The sequence below is a fragment of the Primulina tabacum genome, chromosome 1 (assembly GCF_025594145.1).
Source record: "Primulina tabacum isolate GXHZ01 chromosome 1, ASM2559414v2, whole genome shotgun sequence".
NCBI lineage: Eukaryota > Viridiplantae > Streptophyta > Magnoliopsida > Lamiales > Gesneriaceae > Primulina > Primulina tabacum.
This window is the reverse complement of record NC_134550.1, coordinates 7,748,701-7,767,283: the sequence shown is the minus strand read 5'-3', so window position 1 is coordinate 7,767,283 and position 18,583 is coordinate 7,748,701. Positions and strand designations below refer to the sequence as shown.

General features: G+C 33.5%; 2 protein-coding genes and 1 non-coding gene across 3 annotated transcripts; 1 reads left to right on the top strand and 2 right to left on the bottom strand.

Annotated features, from left to right (window-relative positions):
* Positions 1-1,209: 1,209 nt before the first annotated feature.
* On the bottom strand, positions 1,210-5,283 carry LOC142538964 (putative LRR receptor-like serine/threonine-protein kinase IRK). The gene is made up of 2 exons (XM_075644263.1): positions 3,308-5,283; positions 1,210-2,852 (listed from the first exon to the last, which is right to left on the bottom strand). Exons 1-2 carry the CDS (start codon positions 4,714-4,716, stop codon positions 1,409-1,411), a joined length of 2,853 nt encoding a protein of 950 aa, XP_075500378.1. The 5' UTR covers positions 4,717-5,283; the 3' UTR covers positions 1,210-1,408.
* A 9,181-nt stretch (positions 5,284-14,464) lies between these two features.
* Positions 14,465-14,536, bottom strand: TRNAH-GUG (transfer RNA histidin (anticodon GUG)). The gene has a single exon. It is a non-coding gene; the product is annotated as a tRNA-His (tRNA).
* A 1,352-nt stretch (positions 14,537-15,888) lies between these two features.
* On the top strand, positions 15,889-18,063 carry LOC142517539 (two-component response regulator ARR17-like). The gene is made up of 5 exons (XM_075619923.1): positions 15,889-16,639; positions 16,972-17,054; positions 17,423-17,503; positions 17,592-17,662; positions 17,756-18,063. Exons 1-5 carry the CDS (start codon positions 16,483-16,485, stop codon positions 17,874-17,876), a joined length of 513 nt encoding a protein of 170 aa, XP_075476038.1. The 5' UTR covers positions 15,889-16,482; the 3' UTR covers positions 17,877-18,063.
* Positions 18,064-18,583: the final 520 nt, after the last annotated feature.

The following is an 18,583-nucleotide window of genomic DNA, read 5'->3' as shown; positions in this document are numbered from 1 at the left end:
GCATAAAACGACTATCAAAATAAATCTGTCGAGACTACTATAATCTCATAATTTTGTGAAAATGATAAGTATATTATATAGATTACCCGAACCACAAAAAAATTAAGAAAAAGAGATGGAAACAAAACACGAACCATCAATAAATTAAATTAATTAAATCAATGAAACCAATGTAACATCAAATAATTAAGTAAAAACGAAAAATAGATAATCACTAAAATAAAATAAAACTCTAAAAAATCCAATATATTAAACAAATTAATGTAATAAAACTAAAATAAATATAGACTATATATAGTTAGACGAGGGGAGTTCAAAATAATCATAAAAATAAATCCTTAGAGACTGATGTAATATTCAAATTTTGTGAAAATGACAAATATATTTTACTGATTCACAACTGGAAGTGATATACTTATATGTAAGTAGATTAATTAACCGAACTTTGAGAAAAAAACAAGAAGAAGCCATGTAGAACCGCAAGAGGGGAAGTAAGAATAAATTCATTGTATTCAATGAAAGTGGTATATTTATATGTAAGTAGATTCTTGCTTGAATGTTAGACTATATTAAACGAAGGTTAGGGACCTAAAATCTTGAAATCATGGGAAGGAAAGGATACTAAAGGTATAAACGAACTCATGAGCTGATTCAAAAAATATTTTATTCGTATTCGGAATTATCAAATTGAAACCGAACTCGAAACTTCAAACTTTTTTTTCGAACCTGAATTATTTTGTTCAATGGTTCACCATCTGTTCATGAACGTCAATATTTTATTAATAAATATAAATATATTTCGATTTTTTATTTTATAGTAGTTCGCGAACATGTTCGAATATTTCGAGCTAAACTTGAGTCTTGATTCAAACCAAATTCGAGCCAAAAATATTAAAATTTTCAATTATCGAACCGAGCTCAGGTCACTCATAAGAACCTTAAAATTTTCTTCATATTCAGCTCGATTCAGATTTGTTCATACCCCTCCCGTAACTTCAACAAATCTAATTGAGGAGCCTGAGAAAGAATGAGAAAGGCAGTTGTCCTCTGACTCCCACATTTTTCCAGACACGCGAAATTCAGAGAGTTTCTAAGCAAGTTTTTATATGTTTTTTGAAAATCTATATAATGATGGAAGAACCTAAATAACTCACTGCTAAACTACTATATTGAACATCTGATAAGAGGTAATAATTCAAAGCGGGTGAATAGGAATCCGATAAACGAGTATGATAAGAAGTAGCTGCATAAAACTCGACTTGTGCACAGAAAACTCCAAAAGAATTTCAAACAAGAAATAGAGCTACTTCTCCTTTCATAATTTGAACTAACCGGATTCGTCTTCACCGATCACCCAGCATTTTTAGCGAGTCTATTGCTCAAAACTCAGAAAGAATTAGCTTAAATCTCACAGCTCATCCTGGCTTTCCGAAGGACATCTAATAAGCTCCAAAATACTAACAACTTCTGCCATATCAGGCCTGTTTGAAGGCACTTGTGATGTGCAGATTAAACCCAACTTCAGTACTGTTGTTGCCTCTTCCTTCGGAAACTTACCCTGAAGCCTAATATCGACACATTCCTCTATTCTACCTTCATCAAGTGTTCCTCTAACCATATCACATAACACTACAACATCATCATCCATATACTCAACGGGTCTTTTTCCGGTGGCCACTTCAAGAACCAGAACGCCAAATCCATAGACATCACATTTTTCGGTTATCTTGACAGTTTTGCATGCAAATTCAGGTGCCATGTAACCGAGGGCGCTTTGAATCTTACTGCTCAACACGTATCGATCTAGTGTTGGTAGAAGTCTGGCTAGGCCATAATCTGAAACCTTTGGTTCACCAAAGCTGTCAATCAATATGTTGCTTGATTTTATGTTGTAGTGGATTATGCTAGTCTGGTGCAAATGAGCCAGCCCTTTAGCCGCCCCAAGAAGAATGTTGAATCTTTCATTCCAATTAAGAAAACTTTCACCAGATCCTTCGTGGAGAAGCTTGTATAAGTTTCCACCAGATACGTATTCGTATATCAGAAGCTGTAGTGATGGTGTCCAGTAATAGCCAACAAGTGACACAAGATTATCATGGCGTATTTTCCCGAGTATATTAACTTCCTTTTCAAAATCTTCTTGGGACTTGACAAGGCTCGAAACAGCGAGTTTCTTGATGGCAACCGAATGCCCATTTCTAAGCATAGTGTGATAAACAGACCCAAATCCGCCTCGACCAAGCTCACAATCCTTGTTCAGCAGAGAGTGTGTGCCAGTACTAAAATCGGGATTGCCTGAGAACATAACAAGCTTCCCTGAATCGCCATTTGGTGAAGACAAATGGCTGAAAGAATCATCGCCAACTGAAAAAGTAAGAGCTCCAGCAGGCTGAGACGTGGAAGCACGCACACGAAGATTAAGTACAGTGACAGCAATTACACCAACAACAATTGCACCAGCTGCACCAATGGCTATCAGGGACGAAATGCTCAACATTTTCTTACGGACAGAACTTTCGGTGATGGCACCTGTTGTGGCATCGGTGTAGTCGGGATTAAGTACAATAGGTTTAGGAAGGACAGCAGGGCAACTCCTATTAACAGCTCCACGACAAAGAGATGGATTTCCAGATACAGATGATGGATCAATGGTGTTAAAAAATCCACCAGCGGGCAGGTCACCTTGTAGTTGGTTGTATGCAATGTTAAATGACTGCAGGTGTGCAAGATTTGCCAGCTGCTTTGGCAGGGTACCTGTCAACTTGTTGAAAGAAAAGTCAACATTTTGCAGGAATGTAAGATCGGCCAGGGATACAGGGATGGAGCCAGCTATTTTGTTGTGAGCTAAAGACCTGTGAAATTCAATCATTGGCAAAAAGGAACTTAGCTAAGCAAAGTCCAGAACTTATAACCGAAGGGTCAGCTAAACTCTACTAATGAAGAAATGTTTCATAACAAAAATCACAAGTTCATGGCTTTAGTCATTGACAAGTATGCAGTTAAAGATACGATCCAAACTGACCAAATCAAATTACCTGTTAAAAAATAAAAAGATATAAAAGTCATCCATCAAAAGTTAATCTAATTTAACTAGTTACAAAACTAACCATTTCGACAATTATTTAAATCAGCGTCACACAACTCCAAGAAACAACAAGATGGCCGCTTGGGAACTAGTTATACATAGTTGATTAGAATTACAATCTTTCGTCAGAAATATTATTGACAAAAACAGTTGAAACTAAATCATAGAGAAACCAGAAAAAGATTTTATATAAAACATCACAAGATCGAGCAAATGACTCACAACAACATTAGTGAAGAGCAATCCCCAATTGTAGTCGGAATGCTACCATTCAACTGATTCTCACTCAAATCCAGAACACTCAAAGCCTTCAGTTTTCCGATGCTTGCAGGAATGCTACCAAGGAACCCATTGCTTGCCATATTTAAGAACTGTAAGCCTCCAAAGCTCAAAATACTGGACGGAATTTCACCTGATAACTTATTTCTGGATACATCCAAAATCGAAAGATCTCTCACTGAGTTCTCCGATGCTGAATCCAAAGCATTATCAATGCTCCCACTCAACTCGTTATTCGAAATCTTAAATTTCTGTAAACCAAGCTTGAATGCCCAAACAGGAAGACTACCTGTAATTAAATTATGACTAATATCAAAAGAGAGAAGTTTAACAAGTTTTTCTATGACCTCAGGCAAGATCCCAGTTAGAGCGTTCTTGGATACATTTAGAATCTTCAATGATTGAAGATTCCCAATAGACTCCGGGATTTGGCCGCTTAAGTTATTTTCAGAAAAATCAAGGATCTCTAGGCTTCTCATTGCCCCAATCCATTCAGGAACCACTCCTACGAATCCATTTTTGCTTAAAACAAGATCATTGCACAATCTGAGCTTCTGCATTGTGCTTGGAAGTGCACCAGAGAGTAAGTTTTGGCTTAAATCAATTGACTTCAATAACAAACAGTTCCCAATTCCATCCGGGACTTCGCCATTAAACCGATTCTTCCTCAAACTAATCATCCTCAAATTGTTCAGACCTTCAACATCCCTTGGTATTTCACCCTTCAACATATTGTCAGACAAATCAAGTGACCTCAAAGCAGATAATGACCCAACTCCAAAAGGTATCACACCTGAAAACTGATTGCCCGAAAAGTTCAAAGAAACAAGCATCGAGCACGAGCCCAAACTCTCAGGAATTTGTCCGGAGAACTTGTTGTTAGCCAATGATATAGATCCCAAACTCCCACATTGGATAAAGAAATCACTTGATATGGAACCGGTAAAGGCATTCCCACTCAAGTCTAAGACCCTCAGATGAGGAAGCTGAGCTAAGCTAAGGCTTACGCTTCCTGTTAGATTGTTTCTTGCAAGAGATAGCTTTTGCAGTAACTGCAACTGAAGGAGACCTCCTCTGCCTAATTTTCCTGAAAGCCCAAAGTCATCGAGAACAAGTTCAGTCACTCTATTGGATCTGGGATTGCATCTCACCCCGTCCCAATTACAAGGCTTTTCATCATCTTCATTCCAAGAATTTAATCTCCCATATGGATCTATAACATCAGCCTTGAACACAATCAGTCCCAGAACATCATCATCTAAAGAAGGGCTCAAAGATTTCGCCAAAAACGGCGATAAACAAATGAAAATCAGAACTCCAAAGAGGCTCCTCATCTTCAACAAAAACAACATAACACAGACTGTTTTAAGGCATTAACTCTTTCTCTCTCTTTAAAGGAAAAACAGAGGCCACTAACTGCATAGCCACCGACGTTAAATTCCAGCTGAAAAGACGCAGATTTTTCAACCGTTTTGAACCATAAAAACCCAACATTTATTACTGCTCCACATCCTCAAAACACATACATGCACGTGTACGCATACACTCTAACTTTTCTCGACTCTCAACGGCTAGAAACGGAGACCTGGGGGAAAAAAAGAAACCGACCCAGAAAAACTAAAGTACCAAAGCATCAACGACTACAACCACGCCGCCACATAAACGAAGAAAGAAGACCCAAAAACAGGAGTTCGATCCAGAAGCAAAGCCCAAGCGTGTGATGAGAGATTCGCCGGAATATTCTCTGCGCAACAAGAGCTGAGACAGAAAGGGAGCGTTACCGGCATGTACGACGGAAAATTTGGAGGACTCGAAGGCATTTTCCGGCCACTGGTGGTAGCATTTAAGGCGTTCCCTGTCTTCTTCGTTACTCTCTACTTTGTCGAAGTCCAACGTTCAACAGCTAAAAAGAGAAGGGAGAAGGGTCCACTAGGCCTGCTTCTGTAATTGTGACTCATTTATATATATTCACCAAGTAATTTAATTTAAGTTATTTTCGCACTTAGATATTTGCTTTAATAGCTTAAATTACTCATTATAATTAAAATATTTACTTGAACTATTAACAAAACATAAATTTCACATAATTTGTCATAATTGCATAACAAATCATTCACCCCTAAATTATTCTCTTATCTTAGCAATATTTTAACCTTAATTATTAATAATTTAATTATATTATTATCAAAATATGTAACTATTTATTTTTAAAAATTTATTTATTCGATAAATAACTAAATTTATGTTTTAAATTATATTATTAACTGAATAAAATAATAAAATTTTAATTTGATAACTATGAATGTTATATTTAATATTTTTATCTTAATATTATTTTTATGTGTAATGTATTTCAATAGTAAATTTTATTATTATATTAAACCAAGTAATAAGTTTGATTATTTAATCTTTGAACTAATTAGAGTAATTGTTTAAATAAATTTAGTTATTTAAATTAATTAATTAATCATTTCAATCGTTTCATAAATCATAACAAAAATAACTAAACATAAATTAATTCATATTTTAAAAAATTAATTATCTTAATTATATAATTTTAATTTAATTAATTAACATTGAATACAAAGATACTACTTTGAAAAAACAATTTAAGATTACAAACACTAATTATTTGAAAATCAAAGAAAATGATAAAAAAAAATGAAATAAACAATCATATATAACAAAACACTAAGTTACTAAAAATGACATTATAATATAATATAACATAACATAAAATAAAATAAGATGAGAAACACTTGAAATCAAAGATAATGATACAACATAAACTTAAACAAGATAATAAATAAAAAATTATTAATTAAAAATCACACTACTATACAATAAAATTATAAATTAGGAAGACAAGCACTGAAATCTTAAAACTTTGTCGTAATCTCATCGTTTCAATTGTTCGTGACATATATTCATAATTGTTTTAATTTTGATTTTTTCACTCCAAGTGATCGCTATGACGAAGTACCACCAATATTTCATCACTCAAGTCTCAAATGTTGATAATCCAGGGGACGCTGATTTGGGGGAATCTGTTGCTTGTGTGTCTGATTGTGGAGATTTGAAAATAAAATGAAAGTAATGATAATAATATATGAGTGTAGACATTTCATCAAAACAAAACTCACAATATCCATTTCTGAAGCACCGTTTGGATGGAGTTGTTCAACTTGTTGGATGCATGTTTTTAATTTATTAATTGTCGTCTGTTAGAGTAGATGTCTTGCAAGTCAACGGTTGGCTTGAGAATTTATTGACTCAAGTGAAATAAATTAATTTTTTAATATAATTTAACTTTTTATTATGGTTTCACTTTAATTTATCTGTATACACATGCAATCATCATAGATAAAGTTCTTGATTATACTTTAATGCAAATGAATCGTAATTCGATCTTAAACTCATTTGTAAACACTGTATATTCTAAATTCGTTCTTAGTCGATTCAACCGCCTAAAATAAGGATAAATGTCACTTGAGCTTGAGATTAGTATATGTGATATTGTGTACTGTGTTTCATGGTAAGGACATAAAGATGTTCAATCATGCAGTTGGGTAATCATACGATGATTGAAATGAACAACCCTCCCTCGGACTTTCCACGTGGTTATCATTCATCAAGAGGAAAAGTCTCTAGTTGTGCTTGTACATTATTAGTCTTTACGATCCGGGATAACACTGAGTCTCTACATACTAGGATTGTGCTTTGACTTGTTTACCGACTCTGTGAGGGTCATAAGGTGGCGAGGTTGAGTGCAATTGCGACATGTGTAGGAGCCAGTGCATTATAGTCAGGAATTCACAGCTCACCTACGGGTGTGGATATCTTATGTGATCTAACGAAATAATAATGCATGAAATCTCTGGCCAGAGTGTGAGATGTACATTAAGAAAAGAGTTCTCCAGTTATGCATGCGATGATACTATGAATATTTCATGATTGTATCACATAGCCATCGAATCTATTATGCAACCCTCGATGAACCAATGTTTGCAGATTCGATCGGGATATATGAGATGGAGGGATCATACTGTACTTAATCATATCTGATTGGTTCTTGCAGGCACTATCAGTGATACTTAGGGAATCATGGGGCGATGCTATTAGACGCTCTTACCATGATTCGATGGATTTAATCAGAAAATGATTTTTGACATTCTCATGATCAAATGTTGGTGCATGGAATGGGGCAAATTAGGGTAAGCCTGAATAAAGGAAATTTTCCTGAATCACAAAGAGTTGTGAACTCGCGGTTAGCTGTATCCCTGAACCATTGAGGGTCACACAAGCACTGATTTACTTGTTCCCGTTGAGATAATAAATTCAATGAGTTGAATTTATAATAAATAAGTTTGATATGATCAATCGATAAGCTTATAAATAAAGTTTATAAAAGCTTATAGAAATTTTGAGAGCTTGACTGTTAAAAACAGTCAAAGGAAGTGCATCTACTTTATTTAGATCTTGGTGATCTATAAATTAAAGTGCGCATCATAATAACAAATAAGTTGAAATTGTCACATCGATGATATTAGATCGTCGATTGGGATTATGTTGAAATTAATGTAATGGGAGCATGAAACACGGGCTTGTAAGAATATAAACACGTCATGCTGATTTATTAAAGTTCAAATGAGTTTTAATGATTAAATTATATTTTAATTGAATTAAAATATAAAATTAAAATATAGCTCATTAAGTTTTTATAAAATATGATATTGATTTATGTAATATAAAAATATTCATGATACCATAATTTTAAAATTTGCACATGAAGCAAAATAATATTTATGCATGATATTCTCAAAATATATGCATTAATTGAGATTTGCCATGATATGAAATGCATTTAGAATTCTTAATTAACTTGATTAATTAGATTAATTAAGTAAAAAAAATATTAAAAAAATAATAAGGATTTTGTTTCTTATTTTACAAAATTGTATCCGAAAGTTTTAAAAAAAAGAAAAGGGGTGCTGCTCTCGACATTACTATTTTGCAAGAAGTTTTCGGCAATATTAATTAATAGCATTGAGTCGATTTCTTCTTCGTATTCTATCTCTGTGCAAAAATATCTTATAATTTTCTAGTGCAAATTAGAAGAGGAACAAGTAATCCAGTCGTGGACCTGATTCGGAGATCGAAGAATAAGGTTCGAAGAAAATTCGTAGGGATTTACAACAAGAGCTACGTCCGCTAATACCGGAGTAATTGGAGCCGAGTGAATTATTCACTAAGGTATATCTTCTGACATCCTATATATGTTTGTTTAATTTAAATCATACAAGTGTCCAAAGAAAATTTTGAATGTCAAAATAAAATTTTTAAACTTCCGCTGCGATTTGGAGACGATAAAAACCGATGTCCCAACACCGCCAATATTAACTTCATACGAGATTGCAAATATCTTTTGCTACGAACTTCAGTCAAAACAAAACTCACATGATCTTTTGTTGGCATATGGCACACCAGTGGATACTGTTGTTGAATATATTAAGATAGGATAATCGTCCATAATTCAATGTTTTCAACGTTTTTTCTGGGATATTGTTGAGGTGTTTGCATAGCGATACCTAAGGTCACCTACCCCGTTGATATTGATAGACTTTTGTGTATTGGTGGAAAACATGGATTTACCGGAATGTTGGGAAGCTAGGATTGTATATTGGAGATGGAAAAATTGTCCAACAGCATGGGCTAGACAATATGCGGGTTGTAGTGGTTCTTTGACCATTATTTTGGAAGCGGTTGCTGATTATGATCTTTGGATCTAACTTGCATTTTTTGGTATTCTGGGGTCTAACAATGACATTAACGTTCTCGAGGCATCCAATCTATTTTCAAATCTTGCACAAGGTTATCACTCCTCAGGCGAATTACTATATTGGTGGAAAGCAGTACCATCAAAGATATTACTTAGATGATGATAAATATCATAAATGGTCAACTATGTGCAAACTATTCACGATATCCCAAAAAAAATATTTTGCAATGAAACAAGGGTCACATAAACAAGATGTCGAACACACGTTTTAGTACTTCAATCACGATTTGCAATTGTAGCATCTCTGATACGTGCTTGACAAAAGAAACACTTGCAAGATATAATGATTGTATGAATTATAATGCATAATATGATTATCAAGGATGAGCGTGACTTGGATACACCAATCCAAGGTGAGATGGAAGCACCAACTCCGAATGTGGAAATGGTTATTGATCAAAATATAAGATTTCAAAAATTTCTCGCTCGGTATAAAAAAAATAAGGGATAGAGAGGCTCACTTCGCACTACAAAATATACTAATCAATCATTTATGAGATTTATATAGTAATTCAATTAATTAAAAATTGGATATTTGTGTTTCATTTATATTTTAGAAGCATCATTTTAACATTTGTTGTATGTTAATAATTCATCTTCATATTATTTTTATTTATGGTTGTAATTTTTTTTGAATAATCAATTAATTACATGTAATTAAGTAATAAGTTTAAGTATTTAAAATAATATGATTAAATATTTAAAATTTTTAAAGTAATTCTTAAAATAGATTTAATAATTTTTAATTCATTAATATTTCTAATGAATATAAATATATAAATTATTGTCAATAATATTGATATTTTTAATTATTGTGTTTAAAAACATGTTGTGGAATAAATTAATTGGTGTGAACAAAATAATAGAGAATATTTCGAGAATATACATTTTAGTACAGAGTTTAGATTTGATGGGTTGGAAATGAGTTTTGTATTCGTTATAAGAATTACACTATCTTAAAGTTAATGTTATACTAAGATAACGAGATGTGGATGACCTAAAACAAAGAAAAAGGGTTAGTTAATTTAAAACTAACTTTTGAAAAATAAAAATAATAATATATAAACCTACATTGAAATACATTTTTTCTTTAGACTTTATATACAAAATAATGTACATAAGATTATATGTACAGTTCAAAATCAGTACATGTAAAATCATGCATTTATTAAACTTTTTAAAATGATTTTTAACGATGCATGATTTATGATTTGCATTATTTTAAATTATTACATGTTTATTTGGTGTACGTTAAAACGTTTTCTTGAGTTTCATGTTTCAGGCAAATATTCGATGCAGGATCGGAAAAAGAGACCGGTGACGACATAGGCGATTTATGAAAATGTGGTATTTTATTTCAAGCCAAAAAAATTGATATTTTAAATGATTTATGAAATTTTTAGTATTTCAAAGTCTAATTTATTTCAAGCCAAAAAAATTGATATTTTAAATTATTTATGAAATTTTTAGTATTTCAAAGTCTAATTTAATTTATTAGGTGATTTTAAGATTTTAAGCTTTTCAAAAATACTAATTTGAATAGTTGAGATTTGAGTAAATTAGTTTATTAAATCTTTGAGTGTGATTAAATAATTAGGTTTGTATTATTTTATCACTAATCATTTAATTAAACAATTTTAGTCCCTAATTAACACGTAAATTTTCAGAAGATTCACTCTGGTTTTGTAGAAATAATTGTGCCACAAGTCGTCCCGGATCGATTATCGCATATCCTCACGTCGTTATTCGTCGTTCCGTGAGTATAATCATCGAAGGCATGTATAATCTTTCGTTTTCGCATCGATCTTGTCATAGTAAACATTTTGATGCTTATTATATGTAAAAATCTGTGCATGTTATGCAAAATTTTGAGCAAAAATGTTTAAAATAATTTTGGATCAAAATTTTAGAAATCAAAACCGAATCTGCTATCATTTCGAGTTCTGCGAATTTTCGATCGATTTTCTGGAAAAACTTTCAACATATAAAACGTATTACTTTTCGATACCTTCCCTTTACAGTAAATTCGAAATTTTTGGACAAGAAACGAGTGAGTTAAGATCATTTTCGTGTGACTACTCAAACAGTAACGTTTTTAAAAATATGTTCTTCATGTTTCTTGAGTTATTTGGTTGCAGGCTTTGTTGGGAATCGTCGAGTGGTCATTGATGCGTTTAGGTGTGTCATGTGTTGTGATAAAATGTTAGTTGATGATTCGTTTCGAGTCGGTAAGGTTTTGGTTTCAATAGAAGTCGTAGGGAAGCGAATTATGCCGAATTTCGGGTTTTTGGGATTATGATGCGTTGTGGTTTCATATCATTTCTTGGGGAATGTTTGGGGCATTTGTATGGGTTTGAGTCAATGTCTTAACATCCTAGGATGTGTCTCGATGGGTTGGTTCGAGTCGGTTGGTCATGGCTTAGAGTTTGGATCAAGATCGTTTTTGGGAAAATGTTTCGCAGGTCGGGCGCCACGGCGCTGTCCTCGTGGTGCCACAGCGCCAATGTTTCAATGTTTGTAGCGCCACGGCGCTGCTTGTGTGGCAACGCAATGCTAGCACTTCAGTGCTTGTAGCGCTGCGGCGCTGCGTGCCTGCATGTCTCGGCGCCTAGGTGCTAGTTCAAGGTTGTTTGTGTTACTATTTTGGGCAGTCTTGTTCCGTGTCTTCCATCGTTTGGGAATGTTCATTCTTCATATTTGGATTGTTTTTGGGGATCGATGTTACAGTTTAGTATGATGGTTGAACATGGTCAAGTCCCGAGTGGTCTAGAAAGTCATAAGTTATTTAATTATTTTTGTAGTGAGTACGATTGACATGATTAAGTTATGAAATTGGAGTTGCTTGAAATACGTGTTAGCATGTGCAGCAATAGCCCAAGTGAGATCCAACGAATCCCTCAACGCTATATAAGTATGTTCGACGTGCAAAAAAAATATTTTATGTTTTTGAGGTATGCTAATTGTCTTGTGACCAAATATGAACGAGTTTGGAAGCCAGAGAACGTGTCTGGGGACCTCTCCACCTGGGTAAAGTATGACCAGGTTTTGATTAGGATTGGAAAGCGATAAGTATGACCAGGGACCAATCCACCCGATAAACTAAGACCGAGGATCTTATGTATGTGGTAGTGGACATCCCTGCCAGCCCAGTACTGTGCTTTAGTCTGATCAGACGCACTATGTTGTGGGTCACTTGCTTTGAAACATATCTCTACACAAAATGATGATGACATTCATGTTTAAGTATGTATGATGCAAGTACGTTTATGAAAAATTTAATGAAATGTTGGCACGTTTATGTTTATGAAAGTATGTTTAGAATTTAAGTACATATGTGCTACTTTAAAAAGCATGTGGTTTTATTATGTATTATTTGCTATGCTCAGTTTATTCATGTTGAGTATTTAGACTCACTAGACTTGATCGATGCAGGTGAGGACGAGTATGAGGAGACAAGATGTGGGGACCAGTGAGTTGGCTCGGACGGTGCAGAGGCCTAACCCGAGGACCCATTAGTTTTCAAGGATTTTTATGCATATTATTTCATTTACTCTGATTTTTAAGAAAATTATTTCTTGTGTTTAAAACAAGTACTTGTTGCAAGTTCGTTTACATTTCAAATATTTAATATGACATTTTATTTATATTGCATCTTTTTAAAGATTATTTTTTATTTAAGAAAAAATTTTATTTTCCACAAATTTTAAGTAGTTTAAAAACTACGGTACGTTACATTATATTTTTTATATTAAAATTTAACCTCACGTAGTATATGTATGATTGAATACCGACAATGTTACGTTAAGAGTGGCGAATGAAAATCATATCAGAACCTGATCACTCCACTTAAGATCATCCTCGATTTTAGAATCGCATTCTCTCCTCCAGAAAAATTTTTACTTTCTCAATTCTCAATTTATCTACTAGAATGAATAGTTTGGTTGGTTATTTGCACCTAGTTTTCGATTCATCTTCTCAAGTATTTCATAGTTGGACATGGAATCCATATCATATAACGAGAGTTGCCTATGTATTGAGATAAAAAAGCAGAGTTCCTATTCACCACTACAAAATCAATGGTGCAAGGGGATAAATCTCCCCCATTATTGTTTTTTAAAATGTTGAGTTTTTGAAAAAAAATATTAATGGGGTTATATTTTTTTGAAGAAGTTGAATCATACACAATAAAAAAGAATACAATAACCAATTAACCATCAATTAGCTAGCTTACAATGCTCACAACATCGTCTACTACGTTCACTTCTTCGACGACTCCATGTGGGCAAGCGCAATACACAGTATTCGAGTCCATCTATGACACGGGATCCGTCCATCGGCATCCGATTTGAACATGGAAACAAACATAGATATCTATACAAACCATAATGTTGAAAGTGAAGTATCAAGGATGGCCAGGCTTCACCTTTGAGGCCTTTTCCTATTAGTGACAAAATATTCACTGTAAAGTTTGCACAACTTCTTTGTGCATGCCACAACTTGTACATTATTTGGGTTTTCATCATTAAAGAAAAAAATTATAGTGAGTGGTTTGAGATGGGCTCCAAGTCCGCATCTAGCCCGACCGGAAGTTCATTTTTTGTCTCGTTATCGATTCGATTAAACAAAATCTATATAAAAAAAAGTAAGAAAATGTTTTTGGAAATATGTTCTCTCTTTCGAAATATACTTTCATATCTAGGTTAACATTGATATATGAAACTAGTGTATTTAATTTAGTTTTTCATCACTAAAAAATATTTTTATAATTATATTATATTTTGCCTCAATACATTATCTTATGAATCACAAAAAAATTTGTGAAACGGTCAGACGAGTCAATTTTGTAATAATAATATCTTATTTGGGTCATCAATGAAAAAGTATTACGTAATTACTTATTATTGTAAATATGACTCGTTTCACGGATAAAGATCCGTGAGATCGTCTCACAAGATACTTACTACTTTTTTTTTTTTTTTGTTTGAGATATACTTGCTACTTTTTAATTACCTCAACAAGGCATAAAATTTTTACCTAAAAAACTAAATATATTAATTTCTACATTTCTAAAAATAATATTTAGGAATACCATTAGTAAAAGCAAAAAGAACTCTAGAAAACCGTGACTATTTAAATGAGAAAATTAATACATTAATTCGTAATTTAAAAATTCAAGTCATTGAATTTCAAAAATAAATAAAAGTCAATAGAAATAAGGCATTTATTATTTTAAAAAAAAAAATAGTTCAAAATAAAACACATGTGGCTGCTGGGATTCGAGCCCAGGTCTCCACGGCCACAACGTGGAATTCTCACCACTAAACTACAGCCACTTCTTGTTTTGGTTCTCCTGTAAAACTGTATGAATACCTTTCAATCTCAACAAACCTTGAACTTTTAATCATTAACTCGTGCCACAACACACGAATCTCTTGTTACACATTTCGGACCACATACGAAACGTATCAGTTAAGTTGAAGCCATTTGGTCGAGGTGATGGCAATATTGCTTGGCACACTGCTTGTCTACGGCGAACATTCGGAATCCCGACCTTCTAAACTTCTATCGATGCATAATATATGAAACATGTTAAGTTCATGCATGTCATTTAGTCGAGTTGATGACAGTCCAAGCTGTTAGCATTACTCTATACCGGACTAATTAATTATTCGGTTCGAGACACCCTAGTCCCCAACCTTGTGAGTTATAATTGAACATGCCTAAACACATGTAAAATTCATATCTTTTAGTCTAGCTGACGGCCATACATACTGCATATATAATCTTACAATGGGTTTCATGTGAGGTAGTCTCACGTGTCTATTTTCGGTAATATTTTTTTATGGATCAGGTCGGGTTGAAGTCCGCTTTCGAGGGGGCATAAATTTTTTTTATTACATGTATATTTTGAGTAGGTGGCTTAGTGAAATAAAGAAATTAGCCCAATATTAAATAAAAAGAAGATAAATTTGAATATTTTATGTTTATAATTTATCAAACTCGAAGTTATCTTCAATTTCGGTTTGAACAATTTAAACAATATCAAGAGATTTTGAGGTATTTGTTTAGTTCAAAGAAATTAAAGAGGTAGTCTTTTAACAAGTTTGATGGAGTTTCAATAATTTTTGAATATGCTACAGTTTTTGGCGAAACTGAATAATTTATTTCGAAATATTTATATTGTCTATAAGATTCTGTTACCTATATCAGTAACTATTGCAATGACATAAAGAAATTTATCGAAATTGAAGTTAATAAAAACTTATATTTTCATCGACAATGTCACGAAATAGATTAAATGAGCTAGTTATATTGTTAATTGATAAAGAAATGATTTCGACAATTAGATCATAGAGATTCGATAAATATTTTTACTCCTAAAAGAGCTAAATTTTTAGATTTTTTTGCTTTGGATCCATGGAACACGACACTGATCTAGAGCTAAGGTAAGCAAAGTAAGCCAAAATCATATAACATGTCGGCCGTCGGGGAAATAGTCTTTGATTCCTACCATGAAACATATATTTCAATCCAAATAGTCTATAAGAACACCATTATAGTACAAGGAAAATACATATACTTCAGTCTTTTCTCATGTACTTATTTTCCTGATCCAGGACTTGGAATTTGGAAATACGAGTTTCCTAGGTGGGAATGCCATGATCCTACATGACGTGTTTTTCTCATGTCCGAAGGTCATTATTTTTTTCCCTGGAAAGAAATAACCACATTTCCATTTTTCTCATCTTTTCGAAAGATTCGGAAATTTACAGTAGCCTAATGTTGTGGAGATTTCATCATTTATGGCTATGGCTATGTACTACCATATTTTCAATGCAAAATCCTGTGAAGATATGGCACGGTTATTAATAGGAAGACCCAATGCGAGAAAATTAAAGATTAGTACTCCGTAATAGTAGTAGCATCAGTGTAGGATCTCATGGAGCAGTGAGGAGATTCTGACATTGATTCTGATGCTGATTTTGATACTGTACTGGAGGTGGAAAATTTGGATTTTTGTTTTTATTTTCTAAACGAAAACGGGATATTATTGGATGATCGAATACTGCATCAAATCCAGGGAAACTTAAGGAGATCACGAAATATCTGTGACAAACTTTGGAAATTTGAATTTTTTTCTTGAAAACCCAAAAAGGTTTTGGGTCTTTCATTCTCTTAAATACCACCAACCACACTGAGGGACTCTGCGTTCCTTCTCTTTCTTGGTGGGCTTCCAATTTTTATGGATATAATTTAGTGTGTTTTTTTGTGCTACTGTATGGTCAAGAAAGTGATAAAAATGGATACTTCGGGTTCGGGTGATTTCACAGAGGGAACGGTGGGTGATGTGGAAGAACCTCATGTTCTTGCGGTTGATGACAATTTAGTTGATCGTAAAATTGTTGAGAAATTGCTCAAGAATTCATCTTGCAAAGGTATTAATGGCAATTTCCTTCTTTTTGGGCTAAAATTTGTCTCAATTTTACTGAATCTCAGTGTGTGTGTGTGAATGCCTTGATTGCCATGTAGAGTTTATGTTTCTTGAAATGAATTTATTTTCACATAAAAATGTCATTTTGGTAAGAATATTGCCTACCATTTAGTATCTTTTTTAGGCTTGCTTGAGGTGAGAAACTCATCGTTGTTTTTGTTTCTTGAAAGATAATTTAACAAAATCAATGGTGCAAGGGGAAAAATCTAAGAATTTTGAGTGTGAATTTTCAAAAAAGCTTTTTCGTTTGTTTGTTTATATATGGTTTTCTTGCAGTGACTACTGCAGAAAATGGAGTGAGGGCATTGGAGTATCTTGGTTTGGGAGATAACAACCAGAGCAGCAATGTGAATAACAAAGTAAGCAACTTCTTATGAAAACCTTACAATAATTTGACGCAATTATTATCTTAGTTTGAGCTCGATTTGATGGGCAAACGAATATTGAACTTGGCTCACATGAGTAAAAACTCCCTCAATTTTTTGAAAAGTTGGAAATTATAGAACTGGTGTCACTAAAGAAGTAAGAAGTTGCTCAAGCTTGATAGGTCGAGCTTTGGCCAAGCGGCTTGATTCACTTGCTGCAGCTCTATAGATATTAACAGAGCACTTAACATTTTAGCAAACTACTAAATCCCAGATCCAGTTTTATCTTCGGGATCTTTTCTGCATATTCGTCGAACCAAATGTTGACATTTTCGAGTCCCTGGTTTCTTTTTGTAATGCAGAAGGTCTCAAAGGTGAATATGATTATCACAGACTATTGCATGCCGGGAATGACCGGATATGAACTGCTCAAGAAAATTAAGGTGAGTTGTTATAAACTCCCAATGTAGAATAATTTCACTTGATTAATACGAGAATTCAGAAAGTTCATGTTGAAATCTTCCTAAGCAGGAATCATCAGTCATGAAGGATGTGCCTGTTATCATAATGTCATCAGAAAACGTCCCAACTCGTATAAACAAGTAATTCATATGTTTCTTGTCTTAGTTCAAGATACTTTTCTATACGTGTTACGGTTAGGTATCACATTTATAATTCTTTGAATCGATCGATAGGTGCTTAGAGGAAGGCGCGCAAATGTTCATGCTAAAGCCTCTTAAATACTCAGACGTGAAGAAGTTGAGTTGCCAGTTGCTGCAATCCTCAGTGGGAACACCCTCCAAAATCTTGGTCTGATTCAGTTCTTTAGTACTTTGTGAATTCTTATTTCTTAGACAGTGTTTTCTTGATAAAGAAAGCAAATTTTCAGTTAGTTTCTTTGGCTTTTTGGCCCACACATCAATGTGGATTTGCATCTTCTTTATGCCATAATTTACAAACATTTTGTCATAATTTTCAGTTATTCTCTATGGGTTTAGCCTAATGTGAATAAAAACAGATTGACCAAATGAAATCCAAGCTACGAATAAACGAGTTCAGTACACTTATTTCCATTTCTTATGTCCTGCACTCGATATCGAAATCGAAATCGAGCCCGTTCGCATGTCAGAAAGGTAGCATTGTATGCCTACAAGAATAGATCACGTCGATAAGGTGCATCGTGAGGACTTGAGCATTCTTGATTAAATACAACCAGAACCATTATATCGGTCACGAGAGATTCATTTTAGCACATCAAATTGCATCACATATATTTCTTTTTTTTTCCTTGTATTTAGCATTGCGAATTCCATATTCTTGTGAAGTATAACATAATAATACCATATGAAATAATTCTTCGGAGAAGATTTTCATATCCCATAAAGCGAAATAAATTTGTCTTACCGAGAAATAATGTGAACTCTTGCCTTTTTTAGTATGGTTCCCGAGTTGCTTCACGTTGGAAAAATGACGAAAATTTTCAAAAACACAAACATATATCGCAGACTAGAACTAAAATCTGA

Coding starts and splice junctions, on each gene's coding strand:
- LOC142538964 (XM_075644263.1), bottom strand. CDS start 4,716: ATGTTGTTTTTGTTGAAGATGAGGAGCCTCTTTGGAGTTCTGATTTTC. Junction 2,853..3,307: donor TGCTCTTCACTAATGTTGTT/GTGAGTCATTTG, acceptor TGAATTTCACAG/GTCTTTAGCTCACAACAAAA.
- LOC142517539 (XM_075619923.1), top strand. CDS start 16,483: ATGGTCAAGAAAGTGATAAAAATGGATACTTCGGGTTCGGGTGATTTC. Junction 17,055..17,422: donor GCAGCAATGTGAATAACAAA/GTAAGCAACTTC, acceptor TTTGTAATGCAG/AAGGTCTCAAAGGTGAATAT. Junction 17,504..17,591: donor AACTGCTCAAGAAAATTAAG/GTGAGTTGTTAT, acceptor CTTCCTAAGCAG/GAATCATCAGTCATGAAGGA.